Source organism: Anolis sagrei, chromosome 11 (genome assembly GCF_037176765.1).
Source record: "Anolis sagrei isolate rAnoSag1 chromosome 11, rAnoSag1.mat, whole genome shotgun sequence".
Lineage (NCBI taxonomy): Eukaryota > Metazoa > Chordata > Lepidosauria > Squamata > Dactyloidae > Anolis > Anolis sagrei.
In genome coordinates this window covers 6,459,736-6,480,311 of record NC_090031.1, presented here as the reverse complement: position 1 = coordinate 6,480,311, position 20,576 = coordinate 6,459,736, and the positions used below count along the sequence as shown (strand labels likewise).

Below are 20,576 nucleotides of genomic sequence, written 5' to 3'. Positions count from 1 at the left end.
ATCTATGGCTGGATGGCCATCTGTTGGGAAGGGCTGAATGGTGCCTTCCTTTATGGCAGAAAGAAGGTGGTTGAACTGGATAGCTCTGGGGGTCCTTCTCATTCCTCTCTGTCTGTCTGTCTGTCTGTCTATCTATCTATCTATCTATCTATCTATATTGCTGGATGGACATCTGTTGGGAGGGATTGGGTGGTGCCGTCCTTTGTGGCAGTAAGAAGAGCATCAGACTGGATGGCTCTGGAGGTCCTTCCCATTCATCTCTCTCTCTCTCTCTCTCTCTCTCTCTCTCTCTCTCTATGGCTGGATGGCCATCTGTTGGGAAGGATTGGATGGTGCATTCCTTTGTGGCAGAAAGAAGGGGATCTGACTAGATGGCTTTGGAGTCCTTCTCATTCCTGTCTGTCTGTCTATCTGTCTGTCTATCATATTGATGTCCATCTGTCGGGAAGGATCAGATTGTACCTTCCTTTAAGGCAGAAAGAAGGGGGCTAGATTGGATGGCTTTGGGGATCCTTCTCATCCCTATCTATCTATCTATCTATCTATCTATCTATCTATCTATCATATCTATGGCTGGATGGCCATCTTTTGGGAAGGATCGGATGGTGCCTTCCTTTGCAGCAGAAAGAAGGGGGCTGGACTGGATCGCTCTGGGGGTCCTTCTCATTCATATCTATCTCTGTCTATCTCTTTATCTGTGTGTCTATCATGTATATGGCTGGATGACCATCTGTTGGGACGGATCGGATGGTGCCTTCCTTTGACGGGTAGAAAGAAGGGGATTGGGCTGGATGGCTTTGGGGGTCCTTCTCATTCTTATCTATCTATCTATCTATCTATCTATCTATCTATCTATCTATCATGTCTATGGGTGAATGGCCATCTGTTGGGAGGGATCAGATGGTGCCTTCCCTCGTGTCAGAAGTGGGATGGACTGGATGTCCCTGTGGATCCCTTCCAACTCTGGACAAAGATGGAAACATTCCAGATGGAATACAATGACAGTAGTGAGATCTCATTTCCTGGAGGTTTTTCAACAGAGACCGGACAACCATCTGTCGGGAGGGGTTGGATCGTGTCTTCCAGGGGTTGGTCTGGATGGCCTTTGGGATGGAGGCCTTTGCTGCCATGTTCAGCGCTTTTGGAAGAGATTTTCCTCTCGGCTTGTGGATCCAAGTTTCCCGGCGCCCGCCTGTTGTACCCCAGGACTTTGGCGCTTGACCCCGGGGTCAGGGACCCCACCTGGGGAGCAGTCAACGGCCCAGCAAGGGCTGAGACGAGCAGGAGCCCTTAATGGCCGGCCTCATTACGGGGCGGTGGGGGTCCTCCTGAGTGATGAGCGGCCGCCCCTGCCCTCGCTTCCAGCCGCCGCTGCCAATCAAGGCCCCTGCCAGCCACAGACCGCTCCGCAGGGGAAGCGTAGATGGAAGAGGGGAAGAATCGGGAAGCAGATCGATGGCTGAAATAGGCAGGGAAGGCAGGTGAGCCTTCAAAGCTGCATCGGAGGCCAAACTGTAGAATTGGAAGGCCAGGCTGGGAGACAGCATCCGATCCCTCCCGACAGATGGCCATCAAAACTCTGCTGAAAGGCTTCCACAGAATCCTAGAGTTGCAAGGGACTGCAAAGGCTGTCCAATCCCTCCTGACAGATGGCCATCTAGCCTCTGCTTAAAGACTTCTGGAGAATACTAAAGGGGACTCTAAAGCCCATCCAATCCAACCCTATTTTGCCATGGAGGAAAACACACTATCCGATCCCTCCCGACAGATGGCCATCCCGCCTCTGCTTAAAGACTTCCATAGAATTCTAGAGTTCCAAGGGACTCCAGAGGTCATCCAGTCCAACTCTATTCTGCCATGGAGGAAAACACCATCCAATCCCTCCTGACAGATGGCCATCCCGCCTCTGCTTAAAGACTTCCTGAGAATCTTAGAGTCCTAGAGTTGAAAGGGATTTCAAAGGCCATCCAATCCAACCCCATTCTGCTATGTCTCGAAGACACCATCTGATCCCTCCTGACAGATGGCCATTCAACTTCTGCTTAAAGACTTCAAGAGTATCCTAGAGTTTATTTTGCTTATTATTTGATTTGCTTTGTTGTTGTGATGTTATACTTTCTATTGTATTGTGTTTGAGGCTTCGGCCTGTGTAAGCCGCATCGAGTCCTCCGGGAGATGCTAGCGGGGTACAAATAAAGTTAATAATAATAATAATAATAATAATAACCCCAAAGGCCATTCAATCCAACCCTATTCTGCCATGGAGGAAAACACACTATTCGATCCCTCCCGACAGATGGCCATCCAACCTCCGCTTAAAGACTTCTGGAGAATACCAAAGGGGACTCCAAAGGCCATCTAATCCAAACAGCATTGAGTTCCCCTTGGAGTAGATAAAGCGGGATATAAATAAATATAACAACAATAACAACAACAACCCTATTCTATTATGTATTGAAGACACAATCCAATCCCTCCCGACAGGTGGCCATCCAAACATCTGCTTATAAAGACTTCCACAGAACCCTAAAGCTAAAGGGGACTCTGAAGGCCATCCAATCCAACCCTATTCTGCTATGTATTGATGACACCATCTGATCCCTCCTGACAGATGGCCATCCAGCTTCTCCTTAAAGACTTCCGGAGTATCGTAGAGTTGAAAGGGACTCCAAAGGCCATCCAATCCAATCCTATTCTGCTATATATTGGAGACACCATCTGATCCTTCCCAACAGATGGCCATCCAAGCCTCTGTTTAAAGACTTCCACAGAATCCTGGAATTCAAAGAGACTCTAAAGGCCATCCAATCCAACCCTATTCTGCCATGGTGGAAAACACCATCTGATCTCTCCTGACAGATGACCATTCAGCTTCTGCTGGACATCTGGAGTATCATAGAGTTGAAAGGGACTCCAAAGGCCATCCAATCCAACCCTATTCTGCTATGTATTGAAGACACCATCCGATCCTTCCTGACAGATGGCCATCCAGCCTCTGCTTAGACTTCCTTATAATCCTAGTTGGCAAGGAGAGAGATCTCTTTCCCCATTTCCTTGGATAACAAGCAAGAAATAGGAGGAAGAATGTGAAATACTACTAAAATGCCTGCTAAAAGGAATGCTTTTGGGGTGCTTTCCCGATCAAGGACCCCCTCTTCTCCCCCACATTAAAAAAATAAAAATCCACGCTTCCAGGTATGAGACTTAATGGACGGCACAATAAGACCGGGAGACAATTAGAATTTCTGCCTCATTATCATGGTAATCTTATCAGTGGGATAATGAGGTATTAATGGAGATTTAATGTGTCTCTCATAACACAATCCCTTGGAGAAAACACATACGGAAATGGCGGTAAATCCACTTAATGATGGAAAAGGTCCCCAAACGCCGTCTTCCGGGGGATGAAAAATGCCGAAAACGAGGCTCAAGGTCAACGGATGGAAGGGAGGACGAGGAGGAAGGCGAGGGAAAAGGTGTTTTTTTTTTCTCCCCCAAATAAAAATGGCTTTTTTGGGAAAGGTCAGAAAATGTGAATTAGAACAACACAGTTTCTAAAGGAAACCTTGGATGGCCATCTGTTGGGAGGGCTTCGATTGTGTCTCTTGCCTGGCAGAATTGGGTTGGACTGAATGGCCTTTGGAGGTCCCTCCCAACTCAATAATTATATGATTCTAGATGTAAATGCCATAAATGTACAATTCCAAATGCCATTGCTTTTAGCAATTAGACAAAACAGCCATAGCTAGGCATATGTTTGCATTGAGAGTGTATTAAGGCAGTTTGGCCACTAGATGTCACTGTTGGCATGCAAACTCAAGTCAGTCTTGGCCTATATATAGTGTTTGATTTTACTGTTATTGATACTGTTTATTTTGTTATTATATATATATAGAGAGAGAGAGAGAGAGAAAGAGAGAGAGAGAGTTATGATGTATTTCTCTGTGAACACTAGTGAAGTTTGGTGAAAATAGACCTTGACCTTTGGGAGTTGTAGTTACTGGGATTTATAGTTCACCTACAATCAAAGAGTATTCTGAACTCCACTAACAACAGAATTGGGCACCCAGAACCCCCATGACCAACAGAAAATACTGTGTTTTCTGGTGGTCTTTGGTGACCCCTCTGATGCCCCCTCACGACCCCCCCAGGGGTCCCGACCCCCAGGTTGAGAAACGCTGGCATACAGGGAGCGTACAACTCCCCCATTATTTATTTATTTAAAAGTTTTGTATACCGACCTTCTCACCTCTCTTAAGGGACTCAGACCGGTTTCCAACCATAATATCACATACAGTCAATAAAACATCATAATTCATGTTACAATAAAACATTAAAACAGCAGCTACATTCAATAAATACAATGGTCAGTCGTCACACTAAAATCGGTGTTCATCATCCTCCATCCATATCTCAGGGTGTCGGCTCACTCGTCGAATGCCTGTCTCCATAACCACATCTTCACCTGCTTCCTGAATGTCAGGATAGAAGGGGCGGTTCTGATCTCCAGTGGGAGAGAGTTCCACTGGCTTCCATTACGTTAGCTCCACTGGCTTCCAATCTGCTACTGAGCACAATTCCAAATGCTGACTTTAGCCTATAAAGCTCTAAACAGTCCTGGCCCAGCTTATCTGTCCAAACGTGAACCACCATGGAGTTAAAGATCTGGGGAGGCCCTGCTCTTGGGTCCCGCCTCCCTCGCAGGCTCGACTGGTAGGGACGAGAGACAGGGCCTTCACAGTGGTGGCCCCTCAACTGTGGAACTCCCTCCCCAGTGATGTTAGATCACTCCCTCCCATCTGACCTTCTGCAAGAGAGTGAAAACGTGGCTTTGTGACCTAGCCTTTAAAGAACTAGTGCAATAGATGGATTTATATGAAATGACCATTGGAACGGCTCGGATTACGCTTGCGGTTTACATGTTTAACTCTTAATGTATTGCTTTTAAATGTTTTAATTGTTTTAATGTACTTATGAATTCTATTTTTATGTTTATTTAAGTGTACTTTGTGTTTTAGGGCATCGAATTGTTGCCTAGGTTGTAAAGCTGCCTTGAGTCTCATCCGGGGTGAGAAAGGCGGGGTAGGAATGTTGTAAATAAATAAATAAATCAATCCCAGCAACTACAAGGGGTCGCAGCATTAGGAAGGTTGAGAAACACCGCTCTATGACGAACAGCCATCAGGACTTCCTCCTTCCTTTTGGTCACTGGGCGTTTTCTGATCTTTTTCTTTATGGTGTCGTAAAATACCTTCCCCGCTCGTTTTAGCGGTACTTAATTTCTCTACTTGCAGCTCTACGCTGTTTCTGAACCCGCTTAGGTAAACAGTAAGCCGGGCTGACAGTTGGGAGCTTACGCCAACCTGGGGCTTCAAACTGGCAACCTTTCAGTTTGCAGATCTTATCATTGCTGGTGATTTAACAGCTGTGCTAAATCCCGACCCTATCGCGGCATTAGGAAGGTTGCTCTATGACAAAGAGCCATCAGGACTTCCTCATTCCTTTCGGTTATTGGGCGTTTTCTGATCTTTTTCTTTATGGTGTCGTAAAATACCTTCCCCGCTCGTTTTAGCGGTACTTAATTTCTCTACTTGCAGCTCTATGCTGTTTCTGAACCTGCTTAGGTAAACAGTAAGCTGGGCTGACATTTGGGAGCTTTTGCCGACCTGGGGCTTCAAACTGGCAACCTTTCGGTTCGCAGATCTTATAATTGCTGGTGATTTAACAGCTGTGCTAAAGCCCGGCTCAATCGAAGAGATAAAAGTGAGATATAATAATAATAATAATAATATAATTATAATATATAATAATTATAATAATAATAATAATAGAAGGAGGAGGAGGAGGAGAATTGAGTGTACTATGTGATCCTCGATCAAGGAAGACCCATAAAAACACAAAGAACTCAAAACCCCGGCGTATGTATTTTTTTTAATATGAATAATCAAAATATATATTACAGTTTCTGGTTTCAGTGGGGAGACAAAAAATTTCCGTCGAGAGGGAGGAGGAGGTTTGTACAATATACACAGTGTTTTCGGAAGGGAAGAAGAAGAACAAAAAAAAAGATAGCAAGGTATAGATGCATTTTTTTATATTATTAGAACTTTTCGATCCGTCCCGCTTTATAATAAACCCTATTAATGTGCGATCGATGACGACGCCCTTTCCCCCCCTAAACTAAATGCAGAAAAGCCTCCGTGAAAAAAAGCGTTCCAGTTTTTAGTTTCCCGGTAAATACTTTTTTAATAAATACTCGGCCCCGTTTCCCGCTTCCCAAAACAAAACAAAACTTAGCTTAAACTTCCCATAAAGGCCAAAGCCTGGATCCAATGGGGTCTGATACGGAGAGACAAAACAAAAAATAATAATATATAGATGTCGATATGGATGGAGACAAAGGTCCGGCGATTCCCAACATCCTTTTAACAACATGGTCCCTTTTTTTTCTGATTGATGGGAAAGAGGATATATTTTCCTTCAAAATGAGAAGACGACGAAACAATGACGCGCCCCCTAAATTGCTATCAGGATTAGTCTAATTAGTGAAGTCTAATTAGTTGTGTTTTTCTTTAAAATGCCTGGACTCTGTACACTATTTACACCCGGAAGTCTTTTTGCGTCTGGAAGGAAGGGAAAGGAAAGAAAGGAAGGAAGACCGGCAGCATTACATTCTTCGAGGTCCCTTTTTTCCCCCCCGTTTCCTCCAATCACTTGCGCTCGTCAATGGTCTTGATGAACTCCACGGCCGCCGTGAACTGCATCCACCAATAGGACTCCTCTCCGGTCAGGCAGTTGGCGTAGAAGCTGCTGATGTATTGGACCGTGGACAGCAAGCATGGCGGGTTGGCCTGGGCACAAGGAGGCAGAAAGGATTAGCTGCCGACCCCTAGGTATGTATATAGGTGCAGTTCCCAGATGCAACCACAAGAGGGCAGCATATAATTATATATAAATATTATATAATATATAATTATTATATATTCAGAAAGGATTAGCTACTGGTCCCTAGGTATATATAAATGCAGTTCTCAGATGCAACAAGAGGACAGCGTATAATCAGAAAGGATTAGCTACTGACCCCTAGGTATAATTAGATGCAGTTCTCAGATGCAACCATAAGAGGGCAGCATATAATCAGAAAGGATTTGCTCGTGACCCCTAGGTATACACACACACACACACACATATATATATATAGATGCAGTTCTCAGATGCAACCACAAGAGGGCAGCATATAATCAGAAAGGATTAGCTACTGACCCCTAAGTGTGTGTGTGTGTGTGTGTGTATATATATATATATATATATATATATGCAGTTCTCAGATGCAACCACAAGAAGGCAGCATATAATCAGAAAGGATTAGCTACTGACCCCTTGGTGTGCGTGTGTGTGTGTGTATGTATAGATAGATAGATAGATAGATAGATGCAGTTCTCAGATGCAACCCCAAGAGGGCAGCATATAATCGGAAAGAATTAGCTACTGACCCCTAAGTATATATATATATATATATATATAGATGCAGTTCTCAGATGCAACCACAAGAGGACAGCATATAATGTATTCAGTGCTTATATGCAACCACATGGCCAGTAGGCATGTTTGTATTTATCCAGTGCTCAGGTGCAACCACAAGAGAGCAGTATAGAGATAAATCTGGCAAATCCTGAGGCTCAGAACACAACGCTGACTGCCACCATCTGTACCTCCCGCAGCCCTGCCCAACGCCCTCTGTGCAAAAGCCTTCACCTTTATGAGCACGAACACCAGGACCGGGACGAAGTCGTCTGCCCCGGGGACTGAGTCCTCATTCGCCAGGCTCAGCAGGTTCATGATGGTGGAGCACATCCGCAGGACACACTGCAGCTTGTCCCGGGGCGTCTTGTAGGCGCTGATGGTGCGGATCTCAGACTGTGCCGAGGGCCAGGGGGCTTCGCGGAGGTAGACCTGCGGGGAAAGGAAGAGCAGACCTGGCAGCTACAAAAAAGGGCTTTGGAAGTGTTGGGGAAACCTCAGAGATGAACAACACAAACACAGTAACATAGGGTGTGTTTGTGAGGCAGATATGATAAAGAGCTCTGGGCAAGGTGCATACTCTCAGCCTCAAGAGGAAGGCCCTAAAAAATCTGAGAGAGCCCAGTATGCCTATAACTTAATAGGTCTCAGTGAGGTTTCTGTGGAAGAAAGGTCTCAGTGTGAGGTAGGCCTCACTGTTAATTCACCTCAGTGTGAGAGAGGCCTCAGTGGGAGAAATGCCTCAGTGTTAGGAGGCCTCAGTATGAGAAGGCCTGGTGTGAGAAGCTTTGGTGAGAGGAAGTACCAGGTTGAAGGCCACTGTGTGTGAAACGCTACTGTGTGTAAAACTACTGTGTAAAACTGTGTAATTTCAGTGTATATGCATGAGAAAGAAGCCCAGGTTGGAAGCAAAGAAGGAAGTAAAAAGAACTTTATTTACGTGCTGGGTCATGCTGCTGCTAATAACTTACTCTGCTGTGCTTTCATGGGGAGGGTCTTTTGTAAGCCCACTCGCCCAAAAGAAAAGGCCAGTGTGATTCTAGGCTGCACCATTAGTAGTCTAGTGTCACGACTGGGGAAAGCCATAGCACCGCTCTCTTCTGCTTTGATTAGACCTCACCTGGGATAATATTATAAGAACTGAGACATGGATTTGCCCTCAAAGAGGCCAGAGAGCTTACCTCCGGGATCTGAAGCGCTTTATGGTTGGCCGTCACAACTTTCGATAACCTCTGGATGTGATCATGGAGGAGCCTGGGAGGGAGGAACGTGAGCGTTAAGTGAGGCAAGGAGAGGAAATCGTCTTCTGAGTTTCCAAGGGAATCCAACTCACTGATCCCGCAGGATGTCCCCATCCTGGTTGGGGTAGAAGGCCAGCTTGAAGATGCGGTTCATGACGCTGCGCTCGATGGCCAGCTGGGCGTCCTGCAGCTGCTCTTCGCTAGCGTTCTGCCAGATGACGTCCTGCGCCATCGCCCCGTACAGGAACTGCAGGAAGTCCTCCACTTGGGCCGTCTTGTCGTCGGCCGCCGTCAGCTTCTGGAAGTCTTTGTGGATGGAAATAATGTAATTTGTACCTTATCATAATCCCACCGCATGTGTATAAAGGCTCCAATTTCCCCCACATTTATGCCAAACATAGTTTAGATGTGCTTTCTGTCATATGGCCAAGTTGATGTGGGGTTTGATGCCATTTTGTCCACATTTTTCCGTTGTGTTTCCTTACTCTTTAGTTGTTGGATTTTTTAATTGTATTCATCTAATTTGGTTCTCATTATGATTTAATTCCTCTTTCTATACCTCGATCAGTATATGTTTCAAACTATATTGTTTCTCTTTTACGAGTCCTCTTTTTTCCGTCCTTAGGAAGAATTTCCTGATGGTAAGAGGAATAGGTTTCCCCCCAGTCTAATGGAATCTCCTTCACTGGAGGTTTGGAAACAGAAAGAAGGGGGTTGGACTCGATAGCTCTCAGGGTCCTTCCCATTCCTATCTATCGATTTACGTATCTATCTATCTATCTATCTATCTATCTATCTATCTGATCTACGGCTGGATGACCATCTGTTGAGAGGGATCAGATTGTGTCATCCTTTGGGATGGAAAGAAGGGGGCTGGACCGGATGGCTCTGGGGTCCTTTTCATTCATATCTATCTGAACCGCTCCAAGTTGCCTCGGAGAAAGAAAGAAAGAAAGAAAGAAAGAAAGAAAGAAAGAAAGAAAATATATCCATCTATCCTATCTATGGCTGAATGGCCATCTGTCAGGAGAGATTAGGTGGTGCCTTTCTGGCAGAAAGAAGGGGGCTGGGCTGAATGGCTCTGGGGTCCTTCTCATTCCAATTTATCAATATATCCAGCTATCATATTCATGGCTGGATGGCCATCTGTTGGGAGAAATCAGGTGGTGCCTTTGTGGCAGAAAGAAGCGGGCTGAGCTGGATGGCTCTGGGGGGTCCTTCTCCTTCCTATCTATCTTTCTATCATATCAATGACTGGGTGGCCATCTATTGGGAGAGATCGGGTGGTGCCTTTGTGGCAGAAAGAAGGGGGCTGAGCTGAATGGCTCTGGGGTCTTTCTCATTCCTATCTATCTATATATCCATCTATTCTATCAATGGCTGAATGGCCATCTGTTGGGTGAGATCGGGTGGTGCCTTTGCGGCAGAAAGAAGGGGGCTGAGCTGGATGGCTCTGGGGGTCCATCTATCTATCTATCTTTATATTAATCATATCTATGGCTGGATGGACATCCGTCAGGAGCGATTGGATGGTGTCTTCCCATATGACAGAATGGAGTTGGACTTGATGGCTCTTGGGATCTCTTCCAACTAGGGGCTAGATGGCCATCTGCCTGGAGGGGTCCGGGCTGTGTCTTCCTCCAAAGAAGTTGGATTGGATGACCTTTTGGGGTCCCTTCCAACTTGAGAATTTCCTGGAAGTTTGTAAACAAAGACCGATTGGGAGGGGATCTGATGGTGCCTTCCCATATGACAAAACGGGGACGGACTAGATTGCCCTTGGAGGTCCCTTCCGACTCTAAGATTCTCCCCATTCACAGGTGAAGCTGATTTTACAGTCTTATCTTTTCCTTGTTGCAGAGAACGGACACTTCCCATGCAAATCTCCTTCACCCACATATATTGCACAGGGACTTTTACAAAGCAACGTGGGCACCGTCACCTTGAATGAACTCCCGTATCTTGGACTCTTTGCTCTCCAGCAGCAGGCGCACGCAGACGGTGGTGAAGTAGCGGTTGGCCACCTCTTTGTCCCGCAAGACGCGCTGCAACAGCCTTTCCAGGTGGGCCTGGGTGGTCTGCAGACCCTGGCGGCAGCGGGTCAGGTACGCAATGTATGGGGCTCTTTTCCTGGAGGAAAAGAAGGCATATTGGGCATATTATGGCATGCAGAGGGCTGCAAACTGAATCTAGACCAGGCGTGGGCAAGCTTGGGCCCTCCGGGTGTTTTGGAGTTCAACTCCCACAATTCCTAACAGCCGGTAGGCTGTTAGGAATTGTGGGAGTTGAAGTCCAAAACACCCGGAGGGCCCAAGTTTGCCCATAATGCCACATAGTTGACGCCTGCAAACAATCACAATCAAAGGTCTCACCTGTAATCCTCAGCAATGGAGGCCAACAGTTTGCAGCAAGTCCGGTTGTCGAAGCGGCCGACACAACGCATGGTCTCCTGGAGCTGGGCCATCAGGTTCTTGTCCTGGAGGTTGATGGCTTCGGCCAGCTGGACTTTTAGGAAGCACACGATTTCATTGTCTGGTTGGGAGACCCAGAGGAGACAAGATGGCGTGATTATGACACAAATGGAGTCCCAAACTCAAGTAAACTCAACTCAGCTTTTCCCTCTGTCTCTATAATGACAGTGAGAAGGAACGGAATTCATGACCATTCTTCCTTACTAATTCAGACAAGGGAAAGGCGTTATTATTTACCTTCGGGGTCGGTGTGGTCCGGAAGCCCGTTGCGCGTTGAGTGGGACAACATTGGGAAGGCCACGGAGTCGGCCGAACACAGCGCGAGGCGTAGCTTCTTCTTGGCATCCCTGCCAGGAAACAAAGGCTGAGCGGGAATCCGAACCTGTCCAAATTGGACACGTTGGACTTCTTCCCCACAAAAGTTTCCCTCTCCCAGGAGTCTAAGGCCATGTCACATGGATGAGGAAGTTACCGGTAGGAAAAGGCTGAATCCTGCGGCTGAGCAGCCTGGCTGGCCGAGTCCGGAAGGTCATCTGCAGAGATGTTTTGCAAGGCGTCCTCCCGGGGGGAGTCGTGGATGCTCTCTCCGTCTCCGATGGCATCTAAACACATCCGACACAGGGTTAGCACTCCAAGATTACATGTTTACACAGATTACATGTGTTGCCTGGGTTTGCATTTTGTCTTGTGGCTCTTCCTTTCCTCATACATATATGTTATATTATATTATACTATATATTATATATTTATATTACATGTAATATTATGAGAGTTGAATGAAAAGTAATGCCTCCACCTTCGTAACTCAACAGATGGCAGTACTGGTATGCGGCAGGTACTGGCTTGTTCAGTAGACTCTCCTCTACAGTTCCATTTTGGCGAGAAGCCTTAGCATTGAATGGTTGTGTTGTTAAAGTGCGAAGTAGGGAACCCTGTGCAGACTGTTGGTCAATGCAACTTAAGATATGTTCAGTCATTGAATTCTTGACAGCAGAAGGTGTCACCCCAAAGGAGATTCATCAGAGAATGCAAGCTGCTAATGGTGATTGTGTTGATGTGAATACTGTGCGTCGTTGGGCGAGTAAGTTTAAAGATGTTGAGGTGACACCTTCTGCTGTCAAGAATTCAATGACTGCATGTTGCTTAAGTCGCATTGATCGACCATCTGTGCAGGGTTTCATACTTTGCAACGCAACCGTTCAATGCTTAGGCTTCCCGCCAAAATGGAACTGTAGAGGAGAGTCTACTAACAAGCCAGTACCTGCCACATACCTGTTGAGGAGTTACGAAGGTGGAGGAATTACTTTTCATTCAACCCTCGTACTAATAATAGTACAATATAATGGTATAGTACAATATAGTAATATTTAATACTGATATTGTACTATGCTAATAATATAATGTGTGTGTGTGTGTGTGGCTTACAATATATATATATTGTAAGCCGCTCTGAGTCCCTTTCGGGGTGAGAAGGACGGCACATAAATGTCGTAAATAAATAAGTAAATAAGAAATAAATATAGAGGAGGCATGGACAAACTTTGACCCTCTGGGTGTTTTGGACTTCAACTCCCACAATTCCCAACTGTTAGGAATTGTGGGAGTTGAAGTCCAAAAACACCCAGAGGGCTGCAGTTTGCCTCTGCTTGATATAGAGAGAAAATGTTTTGATCTGCCTTTGATTGTTCCTGGTGCATTGAAAGACAGAGGCTCCCACCTGTGTTGTCGTAGCTCACAACGGGGCCCTCGCTGGTACAGGTGCGCTTGATGGCGTTCCGGTATTTGTCCAAGATGTCCTCTGCCGCTTGGGCCTGAGCGCTCAGGCGGGGACCGGAATCATCTGAAACGTAAAGCAAGAAGCTCAGAGGTAGGGAAAGTGTTTTTCATTTATCTACAAAGCTTATAACCTCCCTTCCTTCCTGCGCTCAAAATGCAAAATCACCCTTTTAGCTTCTCAACCATTCTCCACAATTTTTTGCTTCCTGTGTTTCAGATACTGATTTTATTGCATTTGTAAAGTAACAGCCCATATCCATTTCTTTAAGACTAAGAGAGTGAAGTCCCAGTTGATATTATCAAAAGCTTTTTCTGCATCTAGAAATATCAATGCCAGTTCTTTTCTTTTTTTCCAATATTTTTATTAGGATTTTTTTAAACATACGTTTCTTTTGGAGGAGGGGATTATGAGTGTTGGTCATTCCTTGGGTTGGTAGGCATCTTGTGGCCAAATCTGGTGTCATTTTGTCCAGTGGCTTTTGAGTTATGAGGTCCCCACTAACGAACGGAATATTTTAAATCAGTGGTTCTCAACTTGGGGTCCCCAGATGTTTTTGGCCTACAATTCCCAGAAATCACAGCCAGTTTAGCAGCTGTTAGGATTTCTGGGAGTTGAAGGCCAAAAACATCTGGGGACCCCAGGTTGAGAACCACTGTTTTAAATGAATGAGAGACATTAAAATGTCTATGTTCCAACTTACGTTTCTTTTTTTTGGGGGGGGGGGGATTATGAGTGATGGTCACTCCTTGGGTTGGTAGGCATCTTGTGGCCAAATTTGGTGTCATTTTGTCCAGTGTTTTTTTGAGTTATGAGGTCCCCACTAACAAACAGAGCATTTTTATACGAATGAGACTTTAAAATGACCCTGTTCCAATTTACATACAAATTCAACTTAAGTACAAAACTATGGAACCAATATTGTTTGTAACTTGTCTGCTCAGGCGCAGAAACTACCACATCTGCGATTCACAGTTGACCACGATGGGAAAAGAGGGAAGGAATCTGCACTTGCCATACGGATTGAAGCATCAGTTACGTACCTTGAAGAGAACCAAATCTATCAGGCACGAAATCATCTCTGTCCTTGTCTTGTTTCTCTTTTTTCCTAAATGGGATCGGAGCTGCGATCAAAGAGAAGTTGTATTGAGTCACATTTGAACGAAAAAGCAGAACTTCCCTACAACTTAGTTCCTAAATGAATATACGAGATGGAGCAAGAAAACAAATCCCAAAGAGGATATTAAAAGAGAAATATAATATTTGGCATAACACTACTTTTCCTTTTGGAAAGGGGTTGGAAATCACCTCCCAAAATATCAGGAAGTTGAGAGTTCACAGAACATTGACCCCCTTAGAAAACAGAAATTTTTATTTTATTTATTTATTTACGTCATTTTTATCCCGCCCATTTCAGCCCGAAGGTGACTCAGTTAGATGCCGTATATATATATACATACATATCTCAGTTAAAAGCAATTAAATTACATCATAAATACATATAAAAACCATAGAAGCAATAAAAAACTGTATAAATAAACTGAGAAAAGGCAGAAGTCCAAGTTGCATGCGAAGACAAGTAGCGGGAAACATAACATTTCACCTTTGGGCATTGCTGAAACAAAACGTTTCCTCCACCAGGGTTTGTTCCGATCCGATTTTTCATCATCGCTATCCTTCCGGTCCTCCATCTGTTGGAAAGAAAAGCACAACATAGAAAGGACTTTAGACCTGTTTATTACAAAAACCAACTGAGTGTAATGGGACTTACTCAGAGTCAAGTGTGCAATCCTATCAATTCAAATATCATCATGTTGTGCCCACCTCAAGCCAGAAAGTGAGGCAGGTAACTACAAATAGAATTATTATTGTAATTGTGAAAAATCACTTGTTGATTGTGGGATTTCTAGTGGGATTTCGAGATTTCCTCATGGTGTTCACTCTTTGGTTCCCAACATGGGGTAATTTGATTTTTAAGGGGAGCAATTTATGAAAATTATATACATATAATATTTATAATATTACTAGCTGTCCCCTGCCATGTGTTGCTGTGGCCCAGTCTATGTATATGTGTTTTGTGCATGTGTATATTTGTGTATATGTGTGTGTTTGCATGCACGTGTGTGTGTGTGTGTGTGTGTATATATATATATATATATATATATATATATATATATATGGTTCTGCGTATTTGTTGTAATGTATTTTTTCATTTTTTGGCTTTTAAAGTCTCTTCCGCTGTGTTTTTTAGTGTTTTTATGAGTGATGGTCACTTGTTGACCTGATAGGTGTATTGTGTCCAAATTTGGTGTCAATTCATCCAATGATTTTTGAATTATGTTAATTCCACAAATGAACATTACATTTTTCTTTATATAGATAATGTAATGCAATATAATACTAGTACTACTACTACTAATAATATATTATAATTATATATTTATATTACATGTGACGTTACTAATATTACAATATAATGGTATAGTACAATATAGTAATATTTAATACTGATATTGTACTCTGCTAATAATATAATATAATATAATATGATATGATATGATATGATATAATGTGTGTGTGTGTGTGTGTGTGTGTGTGTGTGTGTGTGTATAGTAAGCCACTCTGAGTCCCCTTCAGGGTGAGAAGGGTGGCATATAGGTAGGTATATGTAGATGCAGTTCTCAGATGCAACCACAAGAGGGCAGCATATAATCAGAAAGGATTAGCTACTTGTCCCTAGGTGTGTGTGTGTCTGGGGGTCCCTTCCAACTCTAGGATTCTATAATTCCAGGTTAGGCTGGATGGTCATCGATTGGGGGTGCTTTAATTGTGCATTTTCTGCCTAGCAGAATGGGGTTGGACTGGTTGGCCCTTGGGGTCCCTTCCAATTCTAGGATTCTATATTTCTATGATAGGCTGGATGGTCATCTATTGGGGATGCTTTAATTGTGCTTTTTCTGCCTGGCAGAATGGGGTTGGACTGGATGGCCCTTGGGGTCCCTTCCAACTCTAGGATTCTATAATTCCATGATAGGCTGGATGGTCATCTATTGAGGGTGCTTTAATTGTGCTTTTTCCGCCTGGCAGAATGGGGTTGGACTGGATGACCTCTGGGCTCCCTTCCATAATAACAGATTTCCTCCCACCCTATGATTCTCAGTTGGCTTTAGGGACATCTGGGATTCCTTCCACGAAGACTCATTCTCACCTCACTCCGGCAGGAATCTTTGCTTGGCGAGGAGGAAGAGGACTGTGGGGTCGCGATCAAGGCAGGGCCACCAATGCCAACGGGCGCGGGGAAGTCCCTCTCCCCCTCGTTGCCGGCCCTGCGGTTCCAGCCGGGGTCGCTCATGGGCCTGCGGGCTGACGAGACGATGTCCGAACTGCGGCTCCGCACCAGCCTCTCCGGGTACGAGTAGCGCTGCTTGAAGGCCTCGGCGTCCAGGAGGAGGGCGGCATGGGAGCCGAAGTTGGGCAGCCGGGCCTCGTTGCCCCCTGGCGCCCCTTCCAGGATGGGGGGGTCCGGAGGTGGGTGTGAGGGCCGTGCGTAGTGCACCTTGGGCCGCACCACTGATGGGAAAAGAGCCACTGTGTTGCCGCCGTGCTGCTATATAGTTCAGGCATTGGCCTGGAGGGCCAAAGTTGGCACATGCCCGCCTTATATCGGACCACGTGGATACCTACCTTCATGAGAAGATAAAGGATCGAACATGGCCAGCAATGAATCTGCCTGGGACGGAGGGGAGGTCAGATGGGCAGCATCTGGAACACAAGAGCCGCACGTCATTTTACGAGGGTTGAATGAAAAGTAATGCCTCCACCTTCGTAACTCCTCCACAGATGGCAGTACTGGTATGCGGGAGGTACTGGCTTGTTCAGTAGACTCTCCTCCACTGTTTCATTTTAGCATGAAGCCTTAGCATTGAATGGTTGTGTTGTGAGTGAGAAGTAAGTCGCATTGACCGACCATCTGTGCAGGGTTCCATACTTCACACTTTAGCAACACAACCGTTCAATGCTAAGGCTTCCTGCCAAAATGGAACTGTAGAGGATAGTCTACTGAACAAGCCAGTACCTGCCGCATATCTTGCTTAAGTCTCATTGACCAGCTGTCTGAGCAGGGTTCCACACTTCGCACTTTAACAACACAACCGGTCAATGCTAAGGCTTCCTGCCAAAATGGAACTGTAGGAGAGAGTCTACTGAACAAGCCAGTACCTGCCACATACACTGCTTAAGTCGCATTGACCGACTGTCTGCACAGGGTTCCATACTTTGCACTTTAGCAACACAACCGTTCAATGCTAAGGCTTCCCACCAAAATGGAACTGTAGAGGAGAGTCTACTGAACAAGCCAGTACCTCCTGCATACCAGTACTGCCATCTGTTTAGGAGCTATGAAGGTGGAGGCATTACTTTTCATTCAACCCTCATATATTATTTTATATTATTTTATAATATTATTTTATATTACATGTCATATTACTAATAATATCACAATATAATCGTACAGCACAATATAGTAATATATAATACTGATATTGTGCTATTCTAATAATATAATATATTGTATGTATATATATCTTGTAAGCCGCTCTGAGTCCCTTTCGGGGTGAGAAGGGCGGCATATAAATGTCGTAAATAAATAAATAAAGTCAGAACGTTTCCAAGCCCAAAGCACAATATGTCAGGATTCAGATGATGACTCTGATGCCCTTTATTTATTTACTTCATTTATATACTGCTGTTCTCAGTCCTTGGGCGACTCAAAGTGGTTTGACATCACTTTAGAGCTGCGGTTCTACCAGGTACTGCAATCCTCATAATCCATTACCATTGGCCACGCTGGCTGAGGACAGAGGCGTCGGGAAAGTCTGATTCCCTGATCCCTTCTTAAGCAATATATTTGGCGCCTTACTGTGAGCGGTTTCGTCCATATCGGGGCTGGTGACCGAATCTTTCCCCCCAAAGTCGGAGCTGCACTCGGAGCGGAGGTCTTCGATCTTGTTTGGGATGTCTTCGGAGGTTGCGCTGATCCCTTGGGAAGAGACAAATGGTCACCGAATTAAACAATGTCGGGAATGTAAGTACCTTGGGAAAATATTTTGGCTGAGATTAACCCTGCTGTTATTGACAAGGTGTCTCTTTTTCCCTGGCAGCACAGAAAATCTGGGCAAGATTAAGGACTGATGTTGGGAATGCTTTTGCCTAACTATCGTGTGGTTGCTTAGATTCAAAAGTTCTCTAGTCTTCAATAATATTGCATTTTGAGTCCTGAAGAGTTCCAGTTCTGATGACATGGTCTGCAGCCCCTCCCATAGGTATAAGGATAACTGCACACCAATACACACATATACTATACAATACCCAATCTGAATTATATCCAAATAACTAATGGAGGCTTGAAGAAGGTTGCTATCTCCAACCCAGAATGGAAATGGAGGATAGAAACCCAAAGAAGGAGCGACTGGGAGCCAGACTTACCTGACACGACGCTGAGGCCCGGGGTGCTGGGCCGGGAGCTCACTTCCCGAACGTCGGTGTCGTCCGAAGTGCTTCCCACCCCGGAGCAGCTCTCCAGTTCCTGAAGCCTCTCCTCCTGCTTCAAGTCCGGAGCTTCTAAGACCCAGCGGGGAGGCAAGACACAAACCACAAGTCATCCTTTTTCTAACTTAAACTCAAAGAGTTTTCGAAGCTATTGTTGCACTCTAGGCCAGGACCACCTTTCCACCCAACACCACACAGTCTAGTATTAGCTAACGACAGCGGTTTATTTACAAAAGCATATACAAAAGGAAAAATTTGAATTTCCCAAAAAGCAGCTATGAAATATTAATAGCAATCGTCCAAATACACAAAGATTAATAGTCCAAAATAGCAAGGTATAGGAAATCTATGGAGTCAAGATAGTAAGGTACATGACATCCATGAAGTCAAGAGCTTAAGCATAAATCCATCGGCATGAATACAAAAACATTTCCACGACAAAACTCAAACAGGAATAATGGCAAGCTTGAGAGCTGAACTTGAACTTGATTTTGAGGTAACGTTGTCTGTTCTGGAGAGCCCAGGAAAACAACACTTAATTTAAGCTCAAACCTGACCAAACAGACATGAGATTGGTGGGTTGTTGTAGGTTTTTTGGGCTATATGGCCATGTTCTAGAAGCATTATCTCCTGATGTTTTGCCTGCATCTATGGCACGCATCCTCACAACCTCTGAGGATGCTTGCCATAGATGCAGGCAAAATGTCAGGAGAGAATGCTTCTAGAACACGGCCATATAGTCCGAAAAACCTACAACAACCCAGTGATTCCAGCCATGAAAGCCTTCAACAAGATATGAGATCATCCCTACAGCAGCTGGGTTTAAAGAATTGCTTCTCACCGCGTCTTTCTGACCTTCTAATTAACCTTTCCTTTGCTCTCTCCGAGCAGAGGCCTAATCTCATATCGTGCGGTGACTTCCCATCTTCTGAAGGCTAAGAAGGCCAATTCTCAAGAGAAATGGAATCTCAAAAATTGTCTATCTCTTCTGCAGCTACCGGCCCATCTCTCTGATCTACGTCCTGCATTTCTATGTTTCATCCTAATCAGACATAGGCTCAGTGAAAAATCCATCATTCGCAGAACCCCCAGCATCTTGCTGCTGAGCCACAACACATATCTGCAGACAAACCCTTCCAGGTCTGGATAACACCAAAATAAAACTTTCTGAATTGTCCTTCTCCTCTGTGGGGGATTTCACAGCAACATTAAAAAGCAAAATGGAATTATTTTATGAAATGTCCAAATGCTAATAACATAGGTGCATAGGACAGGGGCGCTGGGATTTCTGAGTTAGTTTCACTGTCCTCTACTGCTATTCTATGACACACTTCTAGAATTCTTCCTATTGGGACTATTAAACAAACAGATACCAAAACAAGAAAGAATCTTCCTTTATATGACAACTGCAGCAAAAATTGAATACGCAAAATTAGGGAAACAACCAAAGATACCAACATCATCAGATTGGACTACAAATGTTTTTGAAATGGCTGAAATGGATAAATTAGCTTTGGCTCTACAAAAAACAAACATATATCCATAAACCAGAAAACAGAAGCTTCTTCCAAGGCAAACCCTTACAGGAACAAAGACACCAACCAGATCAGGCAACTTGAAAGCATAAACAGGAAAATCATCCTGAAAGCAATGTTGTCCCCTCTGAGAGGCTTGAAGCCAAACCACTTAATTTAAGCCCATCCAAGCACCCATGACATCATGCCGAACACACCTGGACTTCACAGTCTTCCCATGGCTTCTGTGAGAACATTTAACTTGTTTGTGTCTTACTCCCTCTGTTCTCAGACCTAATCTAATTTCTCTGGAACTTTCACTTTCCCCTGTTGTCTGGAAACCAGCATCGGAAATCACATCTTCCTCTACCTGAAATTCTCTCCAATCTGACACAGACTCCTCGATTTGGAACCCATCATCCCCCTCATCCTCGGACACATCCTGTGCTACAACACCCTACCTTCTTTATTCTTCTCTCTTCCCCTGACTTTCCCAATTCCCCAATGG

The 20,576-nt window shown here is 44.7% G+C and overlaps 1 protein-coding gene across 6 annotated transcripts in view; it reads right to left on the bottom strand.

The window, feature by feature from the left end:
- Positions 1-5,912: 5,912 nt before the first annotated feature.
- The window catches only part of GAPVD1 (GTPase activating protein and VPS9 domains 1), a 39,603-nt gene continuing 24,939 nt past the window's right edge, over positions 5,913-20,576 (bottom strand). For 4 of the 6 annotated variants that reach the window (XM_060757408.2, XM_060757410.2, XM_060757411.2 and 1 more), the window contains 15 exons: positions 18,492-18,626; positions 17,926-18,045; positions 16,692-16,769; positions 16,216-16,577; positions 14,611-14,698; positions 14,051-14,131; positions 12,951-13,073; positions 11,706-11,835; positions 11,471-11,580; positions 11,135-11,294; positions 10,705-10,892; positions 8,855-9,068; positions 8,703-8,775; positions 7,756-7,953; positions 5,913-6,851 (listed from right to left, as the gene is read on the bottom strand). In XM_060757408.2, coding sequence (XP_060613391.2) covers positions 6,711-6,851; positions 7,756-7,953; positions 8,703-8,775; positions 8,855-9,068; positions 10,705-10,892; positions 11,135-11,294; positions 11,471-11,580; positions 11,706-11,835; positions 12,951-13,073; positions 14,051-14,131; positions 14,611-14,698; positions 16,216-16,577; positions 16,692-16,769; positions 17,926-18,045; positions 18,492-18,626 — 2,201 coding nt within the window. In that variant the 3' untranslated portion in view covers positions 5,913-6,710. The remainder of the gene's footprint in view (positions 6,852-7,755; positions 7,954-8,702; positions 8,776-8,854; positions 9,069-10,704; positions 10,893-11,134; positions 11,295-11,470; positions 11,581-11,705; positions 11,836-12,950; positions 13,074-14,050; positions 14,132-14,610; positions 14,699-16,215; positions 16,578-16,691; positions 16,770-17,925; positions 18,046-18,491; positions 18,627-20,576) is intronic. The other 2 variants (XM_060757409.2, XM_060757413.2) reach the window with 1 other exon arrangement.